Source organism: Porites lutea, chromosome 13 (assembly GCF_958299795.1).
Source record: "Porites lutea chromosome 13, jaPorLute2.1, whole genome shotgun sequence".
In the NCBI taxonomy this organism is placed as follows: domain Eukaryota; kingdom Metazoa; phylum Cnidaria; class Anthozoa; order Scleractinia; family Poritidae; genus Porites; species Porites lutea.
In genome coordinates, this window is record NC_133213.1 from 12205357 (window position 1) to 12223021 (window position 17665).

At 40.6% G+C, this 17665-nt stretch overlaps 1 protein-coding gene across 1 annotated transcript; it reads right to left on the reverse strand.

The window, feature by feature from the left end:
• Nucleotides 1-610: 610 nt before the first annotated feature.
• On the reverse strand, nucleotides 611-17601 carry LOC140922377 (VWFA and cache domain-containing protein 1-like). The gene is made up of 19 exons (XM_073372368.1): nucleotides 17170-17601; nucleotides 16099-16276; nucleotides 15673-15779; nucleotides 15335-15532; nucleotides 13657-13911; nucleotides 13095-13236; nucleotides 12270-12553; nucleotides 11484-11625; nucleotides 10412-10706; nucleotides 9748-9944; nucleotides 8767-8862; nucleotides 7860-8023; nucleotides 6626-6792; nucleotides 5919-6225; nucleotides 5021-5143; nucleotides 4396-4640; nucleotides 3408-3862; nucleotides 2771-2971; nucleotides 611-1215 (listed from the first exon to the last, which is right to left on the reverse strand). The coding sequence occupies exons 1-19, from the start codon at nucleotides 17368-17370 to the stop codon at nucleotides 977-979; spliced, it is 3996 nt and encodes a 1331-aa protein (XP_073228469.1). The 5' UTR covers nucleotides 17371-17601; the 3' UTR covers nucleotides 611-976.
• Between the last annotated feature and the right edge of the window lie 64 nt (nucleotides 17602-17665).

Consider the following 17665-nt stretch of genomic DNA (forward strand, 5'->3'; position numbering starts at 1 on the left):
AACCAAAACTTCAATATTTGAGCTATCCTCTGAGGGAAAGCAGAACCGTTTTCCGAACCCCCCCCCCCCCCCCCCCCCTCCTTTTCCAAAATCATTTGGGAGTGAAAAAGGTGTTTAAATTACCTTTTGACATTTTATCCTCTGTAAGCTGAGGTTATATAGTTATCATTTAAATATTGATACTTTGGGCAAGCCAACAATGTAACAAACCAAACTGGGGCAGATCTAGCTTTAGTGTTAGGAGGTTATAAAGGACGAAATCCAACTTTTAGTATCGTAGACTACCTCGTGGGGTTTAGGGGCAGGCTCCTCTGATAATCAGCTCCTGCCTCTGGCAAATATTAAAAACGTTTGTCCTCTGAAATGTGTTTTGTAGCATCCTGAAGGGCAAATAAAAGTGTTCCAATTGTTGAAATTTCAACTTCTTTTCCCTCTCACGAGTCAGAGCTAAACATTTCTTTGCCCAGCTAGAGCCAGTTCACCAGCTCCCTCCTCTGTTGATAAATAAAGAGCAAAACACAAAATAGAACTGAGTTCAATCTTAGCAAACGTTGTCTCACGACCTTGTGTTTGGCCCTCACGTATTATAACAACAACAAGAATAACATGCTATACAACGTCTGATCTTTTTTGGTTGCCTTGCATCTTTTATTGCGTCAAGATCCTTTATCTGGTACAAGAAAAGCTTTTATAGCAAAAAAAAAAACGTTTTTTTCGATACGGAAAACAAGGTCAATCGAACTTAATTGGTTCTAACTGATACAGACGTACCGAACATTGCAGCAAAAAGAGATCCGCAAAGATACGAGAGAAAACGTGTTTTGGTCACGAGTTACAATTCTTTCCTTAATACACAGCAAAAAATTCCAAACCATACAAGTGATCTATTTTATAGACGTACAAGAACAACTAAGATCAAGCAAAATCGAAAAAAAGGGAAATAAGATGAAGTAGTACAAAGGCAAGATGGTTAGTTTTAGAACTGTTGGTCATCGGGATAAGAGATTGAAGAATCTTCAGTTGGCATTTCCGTGATGTCGGCAGTGAGGGACACCCTCCTCGGGGTGTTGGGTGTGGCCTTGTTGGGGGGAGCTGTTCGGACTGTGGAAACCGGTGCTTGCATGGTACTGACTTGAGGAACAAAGTTCATGAGTTGTGATGGTCCGTATGCTTTACACCACATGGTGGACATTGCTTGCTGAGAGTACTGCGTTCCTAATAACACAATGTCACAAGCAGTCAATCGTGGGATAATTAACGTTTCCTGACCTTTACCCGTATACAGCTTTATAAATAGCCTGTTCCAGGCGTTCAGATAGTAGAGCGCGGTCGAAAAACTGACGAAAAAAAAAAAAGCAAAAAAGGAGAGACTCAATTCGCCCCTCGTTTGTTCCCCCTCGTTTCCTCCGCGTACGATGTATCTCGCTCCCGGCCATCCGAACACCGCACTCTATTATATCTCAGCGCCTGTAAAAGGCTACTTCATGCAGTGCGCTTGGCTGGCACTAACTATATAGTACTTTTCTTAGTCTTAGTCGCGCTATACGTGAAACTGAATTATACAAAACAGAACTTAGATACTTGCATCTACGTGCCTCTGGGCGGGCAAGTTGGACTCGATAAAGGAAACGAAGACTGTAATTAAATATGTTAAAAAGTCAAGCTGTTACCATGTGCTTGTGCATGCGCCCGCGAAGACAATCACAACAAGTTCTAACTTTTATCCTACTTAAGCGGGCAAACGAAACGCTAGAATGAAAAGATAATGCCTTCGGGTGAAAGATCGTCTTCACAATCTCACAGTTGCGCGCAAAGCTTCAATTTTCGGCCAAATGTTCATTTGTCTAACAATCTATCACTCTCGGGCATTACCCTCCGACACTGCAGCCACCAGAGTGGATTTAATTAATATATAGATTTAGCCAGGACTAAAAGCGAAGCTCTCGATGATATTTACAGTTTGTTCAAACAAAATATAAAATCGTGTAGTGCTAAGCGGTTAAGGCATGCAACGCCGGAAAAAGGTGAAAAACAACAATAGGTCTAATTAGCAAAAGCAACTTTGCACTTGCAGCACACTTTTTTTGTACATTTCTTTGCCTTTGTTTTGCACGACTAAAACGTGAAACTTTCAGAAACGTCTTTTACACGTTTTATGGAGGAAATGTCGTACGTGTTCCCGTTCACCTTTTTTCACTGCCGCTCATTTTCACCTTCCATTGGTGGCCGCTAGTATTTCTCATTTTTTCACCGCCGCTACAAAATTTTCATGTTATTCTTCCAACAAAAAAATGTCTCCTTTGTTTTTTATTTCTCGCTCTAAATCCCTGTCGCCCTTTTCTCGTTGAGCTTTGCTGGCCTGCCGCCCACTTTCTCTTTTTCTCTGTCTTTCTCTCGCTCTATATTCCAGATTTGTGGACATGACAATTCATCTAAGCTTAATACTTTAGACAACATGGATGCAAAAACAATTAGCGCTTTCCGTTTTGGTCTTTATCGACTCTTGTGTTGTCTCTGCTTTACAAGACGCGGGTGGCTATGCGATTTCCCGCCAAAATAACCTCGAGTTAGATTTGGGTTGCCAAACCCTGTTGATTGAGTTATTTTACATTGGTAGGCCTGTGGTGCGGACGGATGGTCTCTCGGGAGGGCGTTGTACGGTCACGCGATTACCAAATTTTCTCGGATGGGTAGATTACTTCACTTTCTTACCCATGGTGCTCCGCTGGCGCGCTTCGCGCGCGAGAGCTCCGCTATAAAGTATGCTTACCAGGGGCTGCCAATCGCATCTGCATGTTAGATTGCCGCTGTCCCATGTGAATTGTGGACTGTCTTTGCCCCATATGCATTGCTGATTGCCGCTGTCCCATGTGCATCGCGGACTGTCTCTGTCCCATGTGTATTGTGGACTGCCTTTGACCCATGTGCATTGTGGACTGCACTTGTCCAGGGTAATCCATCATGGGAAGATCTGTAACATTTACAACAATAAATGAGTTAAATAAAAAAAATTCAAGATCAACTTGCTTATAGGGGGCTCAGAAAAAAAGGCAAAAACCTGTAACTACCTAACCAACTTCCCCTCCCATGACATAAAAAAAAAAAACAGCGGTGGCTTTAAGGTCAGCGGAAGCTGATATTACATGCAGTAAATTTATTGAAATTACCAATACAAAGTCGAGGTGAGTGCTCATGTGACCTTGGACGATTTAGGGTCGTAAAGGCGAACTTCAGTATGCTCGATCTTATGTACATAGGTATAATTCCCCTTATTAAAGCAGACGCCGTCCTCAAGTCGGTGTCTGTAAAACTGTCATTTCTACTTAGTCTACGCTAAATCTTGAATGACCTTATATATTGTTTGAAGGGAAATGATGAATTTCCGCCCGGGTACCACGTATACCAACCTGGCTCGAACATGTCCAAATCATCTAAGTCGACATTCCATTTGTTCTTTCTCTTACACAGACAACAGATGATGATGATAATAATTAATATACCGCCTCCCACACCACTACCAGCAGCAACAAGAGTCGTCATGCTTAACTCCAAACCGACAAGTCTGAACGATCGAGAATGTTGTTTCGTCTTTCTCGGTTTGAGCGGAAGTAGAAATGGATTTGACCGTCCTAATTCGCCACCAAAACACTCTTTATCCTTTTTACATCTGGGATGCTCTAGAAGTGATCCATCCGTCATCTTTTTATGGCACCAGACGCAGCCAAAGATTTCATTACAGTCATGTTTGGACTTGTACTGAGCACAGCTGATTCTGATGCATTCGCCTATGTCGTCTGGGTGTGCTGAAAGGGGCCAACGAGGATTTAAGGGTGGCGATCCTGGCGCACAAACTGGGAGGTCACTGAAAAAGATTCAAGCAATATAAGCAATGCAACCGTACAGAAGGTGGGAATGTAATAAGAAAACATATTGTGGTGACCAGCGTCATGAAGAGACCGGCCTATTTAAACAGGACAGAAAGTTTCAGTTAAATGTTAATTAATTCTTTTTGTTTTTCCTTGTATGGGACTATTAGAAAAACGCAACCTTAGCCTAAAGTAAAAGAATAGTTCCTTACTTAATTTCTGACGTCAATCACTAGCTAAGACCCGGTTAATCACAAAAGGCACCGGCGGGTGAATAGGCTGCCCTGCGATAATCCCCATAGTGTACACTGTTGTGAGGTAATCATAACACTTTAAAATCGATGCCTGTTAAAAGATCAGTGGAAGCTTCCCATCAAGATCACTTCCAACCATTTCATCCAAGCTAGAAAAGTTGCGGATTAAAACAAACCAGCCAAAACCGCGTTTTCCCAGTAGAACAAGAAAAAAGCCAACTAACTAAAAACGGTTGACGCCAATACAACACCACCTCACTTGTCTTTTTACTAACCTTTCACCAGTGACGTTGGCGTTACAGATGTCATACTTCAAGCGGCCTTTGCAAGGACACTCACAAAACTGGTCGCTGGTTGACTTACAGATATCATCGCAAGGACAAGTCATTACATTGGTGAGGCAGATTTCTGCTTCTACCTGAACTACAAAAACGTTTGTATTTCGTAGCTTGGCAATTTCGTAAGACTCGCAACCTTTCTTTGTGGTCTTGCCTTTGAAGCTTTCGTCGTCCAAAGTAATCTAATTTTTCAGAATAAACGGCACAGGATTACAACTACCACATATAGATTCGAATATGAATTCGATTATAATTAAGATTTCATTCCACAACATGCAAAAGTAAATCATACATCACCCTGTTAATCTTAAACTTATACGCTGAAGTCATGTTCATTGTTTGCTGGAATTTAAAGGCCCTTTGTATAGCCCTACACGGATAAATGTCCATCGGTTCACTTCCAGTTACGTGCATAAGTAGTACGGGCGTGCGTATAGCCGGGAACACTTTCGTATACATTGTATGCCATACGCAACTAACATAGCTGTGGTACATGGCTACAAATAACTGTTGTCTCGTACACCTCAATCCTATTGCTTTCTCTTTACTACACGTTCAGTACCTCGTAAAATCGTTGTAGTTTTAAGAGATTAAAATTCTGGCATGCCTGCCTCTTCATAACTTTGTTCTTAATCAGATCCTGTGCAATGGCACCATCCATCTCAGTGATGTGTTTGCTCACAATCTAAAATTAAAAAAATACTTATTGTACGATGAATGCTAACGAAAGACCGTTACGAAATGAAAACAGAAGGCATAGTTTTATGCTTCTCTGTACTGCCGCCTATGCTGCAGTTGTTCAAAAAGTGGATAACGCTATCCATTGGATAGCGCAATTGGTTTCCCCAATACTAATCCGCTGGATGAGATTCATCTGGTGGATAGACAGCGGTGAACCGTTTGAACAATCGAGCCCTGGTCATGCCAGCCAATCACTGAGGGAATAGCAAACAAGTCGGAACCAAAACTCAGCAGACAATGAAACAGTCCCTCATTTTTGTCGGCTGGTATGAATTCGATACCAGGCAATTCAGATCGGTCTCAATTGTTCTTCTCACGTTGTACACATTTATTAAAACAGTTGAGATTGCTTAGTCGGTGGGCCTGGTTTTACCATGTCTGAGGGACACATTTCAATTCTTTTCCCTGCTTCGATGCCCATATAATTTTATTAGATAAAGAAAAAAACAACCAAATAAATGTATATCATATAAGAAATAATGATTTAGACGTAGCACGTTCATGCGGAGGTTCTTCGTCTACCATTCCGGGTCTAATTAGGGGAAAACCTTAGTACCCGGAGTAAAGCTCTCGATGCAAAGGACAGAACCAATAACAACCTCAACCCACATAATTTGTATGGCGTTGACACCGATACTTTGGTGGGAAGCGAAGGCACTCAAAACTTCACCACCCTTGCTACCCTCCTACTTTTTCTAGAGGCTTTGTCTCGGCCGTACCTTGCTTGAGTCATTAAAGACATTTTCAAAGTTGGGGTGGTAAACAATGTAACCACTATTGTCCATCAGGAAGCATCTCATCCCGGCATTTTTGCAGTTTGTTCCTATTTTCTTTGCCAATATTGCACCGAGACTTGACACGGCAAGATCTCCTCCAACAACACCGAACAGCTTCTCTAACGAACGTTTGTTATTAAATTTTGTTTTTAGGGAATGACTGATTGATACGATGAATCCTGCTCCCAAGGGGTCTAGGTAGGGTGGTGTTAGGGTCAGTACATCCTTGTTCGCGGCTGCGGTAATGAACCTAAAAGAAAAAAAAAGGGATAAGATCAGGTAAAGGACTTTTTACAGCCATCTTTTAGTACAATTATAAAATATCCAATGACATTTTCTGGAGGCCTTCAAAAGGTAGCCGTCATAACAAATTTAGCACAAGAACACCGTCTGAAAAGAATAGGGGAAACAATGCAAGACAATGGCCACGAGTAACGATAAGGCATGTGGACAAATTTCATTTACCAGAAAATTTGAGTGGTCGTGATAAAATTTAAATGCCTATCAAGCTTTCATCCGTGAAACATCATAAGCCTAAATGTTTGTTACCTTTACGACACGAAATTACTTTATGTTTATAAAAACTCTTTTTACATAATCTAACTATTTCCCGCTTTGGCGGGAGCGCACTTTCAATGATGTTGTCTTACCATGGCCGCGTCACATGATCAAAATTCGCAGGCAGCGGTGCACCCGGAAAAATGCGCAGAACGCCACTGTAGGTTCCAATATAACGACGCACAAGTCTGGTGGTAAATGATTTGTAGTTTTCGGATCCCCACACGGCGTTTTCGATATGCGAAGTGAACAATGCCACCTGGGGAGAAATTGTAAAATGTCTGTAAGCTCGTTATGGCAGCCTCGTTTGCATGCAGAGCAAAAAGCCTTGTAAAGCAGTGTTGAAAGTGGTTATGTAGAAGCAGTGAAATAATTTCGCATCCTGAAACTGTCAAGATATGGGAATTCTAAAAGGAGGTCAGGATGTTATGAACGAGTTTGAATGAGTAATAAAATAATTATTGAATTTTGAATTGATATCATATAGTATGGTGTTGTAAGGTTACGTGAAAACGGACGCTACAACTCTCAACATTGTTGACCTGCCAAGATTGGGAGTTGTTGGGTAGTTTTGGCAGATGCAACAACTCGCATCAATGTTGGGTCTTGCAGTGCATCGTACTATAACATTGAAAAATTAACAGAATCCTGTCGGCAATACTGTAACACCACAAATTATGTTCAAAGGGACCATGTGTAATGCGCATGTGAAGCCCCAGCAATGTTGGAAGGGCTATGCAAACAGATCCAACATTGTTACGCTTCCAACCTCACTTCCAGCTCACACAACAATGTGCAGCATTCCGTGCAAACGAACACAAAATGTAACACCAAACAATGCTAGGGTTGTTGGCCAACAACGCTTCGTCCGTTTGCACGGAGCTTAACATTCTTTTCGATCTCCTTCATTCTTCATATCATACCCAGCCTTATGTGACCCAATAATTGTTATTCGATGTTCGTAACTTCGTAAAGTCTTTTCAATTGTAGTAAATGTTTTAAATGATTCAAAAAAGGCCGTGAAGGTGGTGGTGGTGGTAGCATTGATGTCGGTAGTAGAAATCAAAGGTTTTGAAGTAGCGCGTTTCATGTGAAGACCGATAGGGGGCGCGTCTTCTTCTGTTGCATTTGGTTGTTTAGTAATTATTCCTTTTTCTTTTGTAGTTATCACTGCTTTGTTTTGTTTTTCAATTATAACTTACGGATTAAATTTCTAACAGATCATGAGTCAGCATCTACGTGAGGGTCATGATCATTGTCATCGTATATTGTACGCACCATTCAATTAAATTTATCCATCATCATCAGGCTGTTAAAGAAACACACCTTTGAAATATCTTCATTTAAGACGCTATCTTGTATCTCACGCCCTAGTATTCCTTTCATTAATTGCTTTGAATAGCGTCGAACAGCACTTAGACTGTCTTCTTCCTCAAAATAGCCAGAAGGATCCCTAAATGCTTTAGCGCTCAACTGAATAACGGAGCGATCTAGAAAAGTCAAAAGTAAGTTCACTCCAGTATAACGATAAAGGACTTAGGAAGTAACGAACCTCTAATGACATGTATTAGCCTTTTTAGAAACGAGAAGGGAACTGGAACCGAAATGCGTCCCGCAATTGTTTGTAGGATGGTTGCTGAGGACGCGCCGGTCAGCTATTGGACAATTTTTTCCTGTCCCTAGAAACAGTCGCACAAGTCTTTACGAAAGTTAACTTGGCTGCGTTTCCCTCTCGTTTCTAAAATGGCGAATGCCAACACTCAAACAAACCAAAATGAAGTATCAATGAATCCGTAAAGAACCCTTTTTTGTGGGGTACAGGGCACAAATTAAGCGAGCGAACAGCAAATTAACCTCAGCGTGGCTCGGAATACATTGCTAACTAGCTGATATTATTCTTCGCTTTTTTAAAGGCTACTATCCTAAGTGAAACAGGAGAGAAAGTTTCGCACAAGCAGTCCGCCTGTTAGAAACCAGCCAACACTATAGTTGGCATTTTACTACCCATTTTCCAGAAGACAAGGTATTCCAATTAGAGCAGGTGAAGTACAGAGCAAAAAGCAAGCAAGAGAACAAGTAAAGTAACCCCAGCGTGGCTCAGAGTACAGCGCTGGTCGATATTATTTTTCGCCTTTTCAAAGGCTATCATTCTGATTTTTCTTAGCATTGTCCCACAAGCAAACCTGCTAGTTTGAGACCAGCCAACACCACAGTTTCCCTTTTACTGGCGTACCTGCATAAGACAATGTGTCGGTGTGGTAACAGGTCTTGGCTTCTGGTAACACATCCATGCGGTGATAGGTAACTGGGTGGGAAGAGGCACCCAAAGCTGTGAAAAAATAAATAGATTCAGCTGAATTCACTCTTTACATATGATGTTCCTCAAACAGTTGAGAAAGGCCTACAATAATGATGGTTCTGTGGTTTCAATTTAATGCTCGGACGCTTATTTAAATTCAGTATGAGGGAATGGAGGTTGAGGAGGGTTAAGTCGAAAAATAGCGCTTCTTTGAATTTATGACTTTTTTATTTACTTTAGCATAAGCAACAAGGCTGGAGCTTATCATGTGGTAGAAACAGCGTCTGTTTACAAAACCTTTTCAAGCTGCAGTAATCATATTATTTGAGATAATTTCTTTACAACGATGCTGATAAATGGTTCTTGTTCAACATCTGTAAATTGTGTTTTAAGGGAACGAGAAGCGGTGAAAGGGTCATTATTAGAAGAGGGCAGCTAAAGGGCGCTTATTTGAAGTTAGTCGCAAACGTGACTCCAGTCTCCGTTCTTACTCGTCTAAAAGTTAAAAAAAAAGGCTCAGGGTTAGTCATAAATAACTTTGCAGGTCACATCTCAGTGGCGGATCCAGACCTTCAGATAAAAGGGGGAGGGGCCGGTCTCCAAAAAAAACTTTTTCGGCCCTTCGGGCTTCAGTTTGGTCTAATAATAAGGGGAGGGCCCGACCCTCCCGGGCCCCTCTCCTGGATCCGCCACTGCATCAGAAGTAAACAATGATGCTTACAAATTTCAGCTAGAAGAAGACCTGTTTACAACTTAGTGTTTGGTGAAGACTATTTTGATCGAGGGACTATTCAGGTACGTATGGAAATTGGGTAGATAACCACTTAAATGACTACCATTGCTGTTATGCAGGTGTAAAGCTTTAAAAGTTACGTATGTTAGTAAAATGATCAATAGTAAAAAGAAAAAACCCACCTATTCCATCGTGTTTAAATAAATAGGAGTGATCATTTTTTTCCATGGCAATACACACAGTGTATTCCTTCATTCCAACCTCAAGGGGCTGACAATGATAAGTGAAATCCACTGTCACATTCATCACACCATTTCCTAATGATCCTCCTCTTGGCAAGTAATGCTGTTTCTCAAATATGTTCTTTTGTAATGGTTGACTGAAAATAAAAAGGGTGGTATAGAAATCGCGCTCATCTGTAGCACGTCCTCATACACAGGCTGTAACATTCGTCTCACTCAATTATGAACAGAAGAAAGGAACGGGGAATCACCACCGTGGCAGTGGTACTCTGGCTAACCGATCCTGCATAGTTGATCAGCTTTGTGCCTGAATTCCTCCTAGCTTTACTAACGGCTACAAAAACTTGACTCTCACTGAGAGAAGTAGTGTTTCGTGAGGTAGCGATAAAATGAAAAATCTTCGTTTGTCACATCGCACTTCATTGTGGTTTGATATAATGTTGGAAAACTCTACCCACAATCACTTGATTCGCACTGAGCAACTAAAAAGGGCTGGCATTTTTGTGCTTCAGTTCCCAACCGATTCAGTGCCTTACTTCTTTTTGAAATTTACCATCTCTCTATTGATCTAAATCTGGGACTGAATGGATTAACAGAGACATACCCTGCCGCTGACTCCTGAACTTCCGCAAACAGGTCCTTGAATTCTTTCCCTTCTTCAAGCTCCAGTATATTCACAGCATTGGGATCTTCAGTGATAGACTCTGGTGTTGGTAATTTCGGATGACTCAGTGTTATTCCAGTTCTGGTGTGAAACAGAAATGCGTAGGACTTGGAGCCAGCGCCTTTCGAAAAATACTGGACATCGGATATCAGGTCTGTCATGGGAATATCCACTCCGACTACACCTTGAAGCTTGTTGTCTTTCAAAACAGCACTGGCCGCTGTTATCATATAACCTGTGGGAAAATGCAGGTTCAAAGAAGGGCCACTGAGAAGTTTCTTTATTTCAATGCAGGTTTTTATTTTTTCACTTTTTATTTTTGCTAGTGTAACGAAATGTATTTTACGCAGTAAGTACCTTGATCGAAGGTCAAACCAGACCAAACTAACTTTAGTCGCCAAGAACTGCCAATTCTTGTAATATTTTGGCATTAAGTGCCATTAGCTGTCCAATTATGAGGAGATGAATTTGTCCAAACGTTTAAAAAGGTTAAGAGTGGGGGTTATCAGAGGTCTTTCCAGGATAATCATCTGAGGAATAATACGTCTGGAAAGGATGAACAGTGATACATACAGTGCTGTCATTTGCCAGAGAATGTTATCTAACGGCCGCTTAACTATCACAAGATGATATTCAATTTGGCTGGTGTTAAGTTGGTCAGTTAAACGATGTAAGTTATATTGGCTCTTGAAACTTTTTAAAGTTTATGGTTTACCGTGATTGACTCGAGTGTCTTCGGATTGTTTCTTTCTGAATCAATTAGTCAATGACACCTCCTCACATCTAACGCAACTTTAAAATCAAAATTAAAATATCTGATTTGAATTGGCCGAAGCCTTAGGTGATGGGTTTTTTTTCTTTATGCGCTCAAACGCTTGGTAAATTATGTTGCCATTTATAAATTAAGCGCGCAGTAAAGATATTAAGAAATGAGCGAGTGTGGAAGGAACCAGTCCACCGAGTACAACTGTAATTTTCTTCCAGTCGTTAAAGAAACGTGAAGCATTTTTACCTAGTCCCCACGCATCTACATAAGGCGGACAGAACACAACGTCATTGTTGCTAGCTGGAGTAACTTTCGTCAGATAGTCAAAATAAGGTTTCAACTTGGAATAAGTGTCCGAGTTTCGATGGGCCGACATGAATAATCCATTCTGTTAAAAGAAACAAACAATGTGACTGTATTTGTATTATTTGTATAATAAACAAATAAATAGAGGAAACTATAACTTTATCCACAATGGCAGAGAATTTGCCTGGTTACGAGGCCCCGTTATCTTAAATCCTTCCTTGAAATGTATGCTTGGAAGGCCTTATAAAAAGCAAAGCTCTGAGAATAAGCCATTTCCAAGTTCCCCCGGGCCTCTGTATCAAAACAAGGTTTAGTGCTCAGCCTTTGATATGGAAATGGTATTTCATTCTTATGCAAATAAAACTCATTTTCACAAGAAAGGTTGTGTATTTGTCCTCATTTTGAAAGAGAGGGGGGTTTTTGGAACTCGGAAGTAGCCTATAGAGGAATCAATAGAGATGGTCATAGCTGAGAGGAGAGACAGAAAGGAATACACACCAACATACCCCATGCACTCCCCCACCCCACAAAGTTCCTATTATGAAAAGAAACTGAAGAGACCTAAGGTTTTTCATGGTAGATATTTAAAACACCTATACTTTACTCCATCGGTCAGTTTTGATATGTCCTCCGAAAAAGGTTTGGACGTTAATGTCTTAGGCGTTGGAAGGGATTCAGTTTATATACCAGTAAACTGACTGTCTAAATTCAACCTCATCCCCTCACCGTAGCGGAAGTAAGCTTATGCAAGAATTCATTGTGTTTCTTCTCGACTCCAAAACTCAGTGTCATAAGTTTGAAGCTGGTTTTCTTAAATTTATCTCGAAACATCTCGACTTCCTCTTTCACAGCTTCCACTATGGCATCTTCAACTAGACTTGTCTTTCGACCTCCGTCCGTGAGAAGAAGAATCATAGAGGGCCTGGTGACAATCGACTGCGATGAAGTGTTAAAGGTGTGTTTGAGAATCTGAAAGGCTCTTTTGAAGGCCTTGATGAACCGAGTGCCACCTAGTTAGACATGATAAAGTTGATTAGTTTAAATACAAGTTAATCAGTTTCCCAAAGGAGGGAAGATAACGCTATTTCAGGCTAAGTCAGCACTTTGCAAACGATCAGAATTGCTTCAAACTTAAGAGGAACAGAAAAGAAACACAGATAAGACAAAAAGGGGCATAAGAGGGAAAAACAGGAGGGAAAAACAGGACTCCAATCAGGTGAGCTCGACACGCGTTTTAAAACATAAAAAATTTTCAACTCTATATATTTGTTATGTTTCGCAGATTTTGTGAACTGAAGGTGTTTTTTCTTTCTCGCATCAATTTCGTTGTTGAAAGCTCGCAATTAACGAAAATAGAAGTTAAAAATGTATTGAAAATACCATGACCCACCACCTTTAATAAGATTCACTAATTTGTGATAACGTTGTCTTAAAATAGTCAACCACCCCTCACAAATTATGAAGTTCTCCTGAGAGCAAGTAAAGATCTAAAAGCTTGAAGGCGGCTATTTAGACAAAAGCATATAGTTGGTATACCTCGCTTTTTCTAACCTTTTGGTTGTGCGCCTTTTAGGAAAGACTTAAAGTATCTGATGTTAAACGTTCCAGCGTACGCCATGGTTGAGTGATAACAATCATCTGTGTTTTGGTCGCCAGGAAGAAATGTCGAAACGTTGAAAAGGATGACAGATACCTGAAAGTTCAATGAAATAATCGCGGATTAGGTTCCATTTACAGTGGCTGTCAGAACGAAACTTGGTCTGGTATGACAGTTGACCAGCACATGATGTAACTATAATTCTCGGTCAAATACTGGGAGGGGACATTTATTCCAAAAGGGACTGCTTGCAATTTTAAGTTTTGCTTTTAACGAACTAAAAAAAAGACCAGAAAATAGTATTTCCGTTACTTTGAAGGGGTGAGGTCAAAATATGGAAAAAATTAACACATATGCAGCGAGCACTACCATTGCAGTCAACGGTTTCATGGAAACAAAGAAGGAAAACGTTTCTTGTGATGTCTTATCAATTTAACCAAGTGAGGGGGAGGCAAAGGGGACACTGTTCTCCTCGTGTGTTTATCTAGTATATCTAGTTAATCAAATCCAGGTTACCTTATCTTCGGGGTTAAGTGTGGTCAGTACAATTTCCGAGGTACGTATAGCAGCTTCCAAGTTGCCATTAAAACCCATTGACGTACTACAGTCCAGTAGTATTATGATATTCTTAGGTGACGGTGTTGCTGTGGTAACGTACCAAGGTCTCAGTCTGTTGTCATAGCTATCACAGTCAGAAACACTGGCACCTGGATAGCCGGCAAGAACTCCTTCCGCTGACCCATAATACTGCCACCTTACCTTTAAAGATGACTGCAGAGCACAATACAAAACATGTCAGCAGTGGAATACATTCTTTTGAGGGAAGTAACCGAAAAACAATCAACTCCAGTTACTGCTGCAGGACCTTGAGACTAAGAGGTACGGTTAGTGTGTCCGTAATCAAGTAGATAACAGGTGGTGTACGCCCTAAGATCGCAATAGAGACCTTAAGATACGCCGTTTCCGTGTACGGGTACGTAAAAATTACCCACAGGCGCAGCTTTAAATACGGGGTAGATTGCCTGTTACCGGGAGAAACCAACGGCTAGGCTACCGCGTAGAACGGTAACGCCATTATCACATCTGGGAAATCATGATTGCCTTTTAGACAACTACTTGGCAAACATGTTTGTCTACCCATACCCGTAGGCAGAAACGGTGTATCTTAAGGTCACTAAAGTATTATCTAGCCAAAATTCCTTCATGACCGAGATCAGGTAATAAGGGGCTTTGGGAAGAAAATATAGATATAAGGACAAGATCATATGTTTTAGAAAAACTTTTTCTCTAAGCCCGTTTAGCTCTAATCCTACAGAATTAACCGCAAACAGAGCAATGAATTGCCATGGTGATTAATCATGCATTTGTGCTAAACTTTCGAACAACTCAGCTTAAGAAAAGTTTACTTGTATTTGTTTTACTTGTAATTTCCGACGATGCGCAACAAAAGAAAACGCGGAAGAGGCTAATGGTGAGGACAAGTGAAATACACTTTACTGAATATTGAAAGATGGCGCTGTGTGACTGTTACAAGGAGAGACAAAATAATGAATTCGAAGTGTCAAGAAATTGTCCATTTGTCCGAAATAACGAGAATTCAACTGCTGTTCCATAACCGGATTGTACTTTATATCCAGGAGTCCGAAGGGAAAGTGTTACAACTGCAAAGAAAGGAGCCGAGAATTCAGTCCAACCCCCAACTGGAGACCGTAGACAACGTCCGCATTGAACAGGCGGGGGGGTCCTTAGTAAGTGGGTGAGTCAAATAACAAAAAAGAGAAAAGAACATATGCGTCAACAAAATAAGCTTTCCTTAATTACAAATACCATTTTTCCTTGAACTAAGTCTTCGAAAAGACGCAAAGTTAGGGTCAAAAGGGGTTTATTTACACATTTCTCAATCTGTAAAGCGCTCGGTAGAACTCAGTCATTTGTTGCGGAAAATAGTTCGCAATTGACGTCAAGACTTATCTCGTCTAGTTAAGGTTATGAACAACAAAGCGCGAAGGCTTTACATCACAGAAGAGAAATGATTGTCGAATGCGCATAAGCGAGGTTAACTGCCTATGAGAATCTGTCTATAGATTACCAATGGAAAAAGTGTCCTTTATCTGTATTAAACGTGTCTAAAAGGACAGACAAAACTGTCCATATTAAGCGAGACGGTGTTGCAAGGCGGGTTTACTGGACTTACCTCCTTCAGGTTTTTGTCAAATGCTGTCCTCACATCTCTTAAGTCTAACTGACGTTTTTGTAAATGATTAGGAGCTTTCATTGTACAGAATATCTCGTGGGTGATCTTGTCCTTAAAGCGAGGATCGTAAGTTAGTTCATACCGGTCTGGTAAGTCACAACATTGGTAATATTCTGAAGGAAAAGTAAATTCATAACACTATTTTAAAAATTTTCTAAACGGACAAAAACTTGCACGGATCAGCCTTTCGCCGTTTACTGAGGACCCTTGGAACCTTGCAAGTTTTTGACCAGCAAAGAGTGCAATTTTAGAAGTTGGTAAAATCTTCTGGTCAGCACAGTTCGACTTTTCCGCGGACTCGTTTTAACACTTAAACCACGCAAAAGTTTTTTTTTAAGGCCTGGAGCCTGCTGGCTACGCGGACTCGTAGAAACAGTGTTGCAATCTGTAAAAGAATTTGCACGGTACAGTGTAAACGGGTTGTATAGGTTATAAATTTGTCTGTTCAAAAATTTGCCGCCCAGACGGGGCCGGTCTTAAAGTGTGAATAATTAGACACAGATCTGAGCTTCGTGAGCTACTAACTGTTCATTCATATAATAAAGAAAGGTATTTAGCTATTGAGGTTGACTACTACCATTGAAGACTACTTATCCTGCAGACGCCGTTGAGTTTATTCTGTTCGTAGTTTTTGTTGTGAGAGCGCACGTCCTCGAAATTTCTCCCTTGCCCTTGAATGAATCATTCTTCCCCCGTATTCCTACCTTCTGGTGCTTCCTTTCCAGTGTTAAGAGCATGAAATACTTTGGTGGTGATTTTTTGTACTGCCTTTTTCTTATCATTTAGCCGCTTGGTCAAATCCGAGGCAAGTTTTTTGATGATTTCCCTTCCAGCAAGGTATGTTCCCTCTAATACTCTTAAACCTTTTGGGTCCAGCCATCGCTAAAAAACACAAACATAAACCATGAGATAAAGACATGATTTCACCCTTCAGAGTTTTCAATGGCACTGAGTGAATTATGATTTTGAACGAAAACCTTATAACAGCATTTAACAAAAGCTGCTAGGAGAGACTGCCTGTGGAGTATTCTTAAATGCCACAAAAACCTGCACGTTTAGTAGAACATTTCCAGTCACAGCGCTGGATTCCGGTGAAACAATTGATGAATGAAGTACTGTTGCTTTAAAACGATCAGGAGCCTTTTTATAAGAAAAGTTGAGGTCTAGCCAGAAACCTGGAAGGGGGGTTACTTGGGTTAATTTTTGCTGGGTATGTGCTGCTGGACCCTCGGAACCCCTACCCCGTTAGAGTTTATTTGGTGGCCATATTATAAACCCCATCGTAGTCACTTCTGGAAAAAAAGTAATTTTCACAGTCCCAACTTAGTCACTTTCTGATTATGCATCTACCTTATAAAGCCTTTTAACTAAGTCAGCCTAAAATGAACTGACACATTTGTTTAGCTTAATGTAGCGCAAACCCTGGGTTAAATTTTAACCCAGGTTTCGTTTTCTTTTTATCAAAGCACTCCCTCGGATAATTTTCTCTATTATTTTCGGAGTATCCAATCATCAAATTTTAGGCAAAAAGAATTAAACTAAATTTGCCCCTTAAGCTCTCATATCTGAGTTCAAATTTCGCACTAACCCTGGGGTTACCTTAACCCAGCTTCGAACAACCCGGCCCTGGTGAAAACTTATTAGTAGTAACCTGTATCTAATCACAATACCATGTAAGCCAAACTGTTATATGTTATTAAAGAGAATGAAAACTGTAATGTTGTGCAGGTTGTTAAACAAACATCTTCATCAAAGACTGAAAGGATAAGCCTTACCTCCATTTCTTTGAGTCCAATGGCCTGTTTAGCTAGACTTTCAGTTAAGTAATGGTCGAAGTCGCCTGTGAGTTGCTTTATGCTATTCGATCCGGAAGAAGGCTCAGATGTTTCTGTTTTTCTCTTCGGGCTTTTAGCATCTTCTTGTAAAGAGTAGGCAATTAAAAGCCAGAAAATGATGATCTTTAAAAGAGCGGTCATTAAGGAGTCTTATGTTACAGAGCACTGAAAAGTCATCCCTTTTGTAACTTACGGAAAGTCACCTTTACGTCACAGACGCTTGCATTCTAAGTAGATGACGACGTTCTTATTAAATTTCATTTATTTAATCAACATGCGCGCGCATAATTTTTCTATATCCTTGCGCATAGGAAAGCACAAACGTGTGTATAGGTATTGAACCTTCAACATTGATCTCAGATGTCGCGCGCATGCCTTTGATCTAACACTGGATTTTTGGCCTATATAAAGAATAGTACGCTGGCTTGCTTAACTG

Excerpts from the sequence above, each read along its gene's own strand:
- LOC140922377 (XM_073372368.1), bottom strand. The coding sequence starts at position 17,370 with ATGACCGCTCTTTTAAAGATCATCATTTTCTGGCTTTTAATTGCCTAC. Across the intron at positions 13,237-13,656 it reads CACTTAACCCCGAAGATAAG|GTATCTGTCATCCTTTTCAA; the intron begins GTAACCTGGATT and ends TTGAACTTTCAG. Across the intron at positions 9,945-10,411 it reads GTTCAGGAGTCAGCGGCAGG|TCAACCATTACAAAAGAACA; the intron begins GTATGTCTCTGT and ends TTTTATTTTCAG.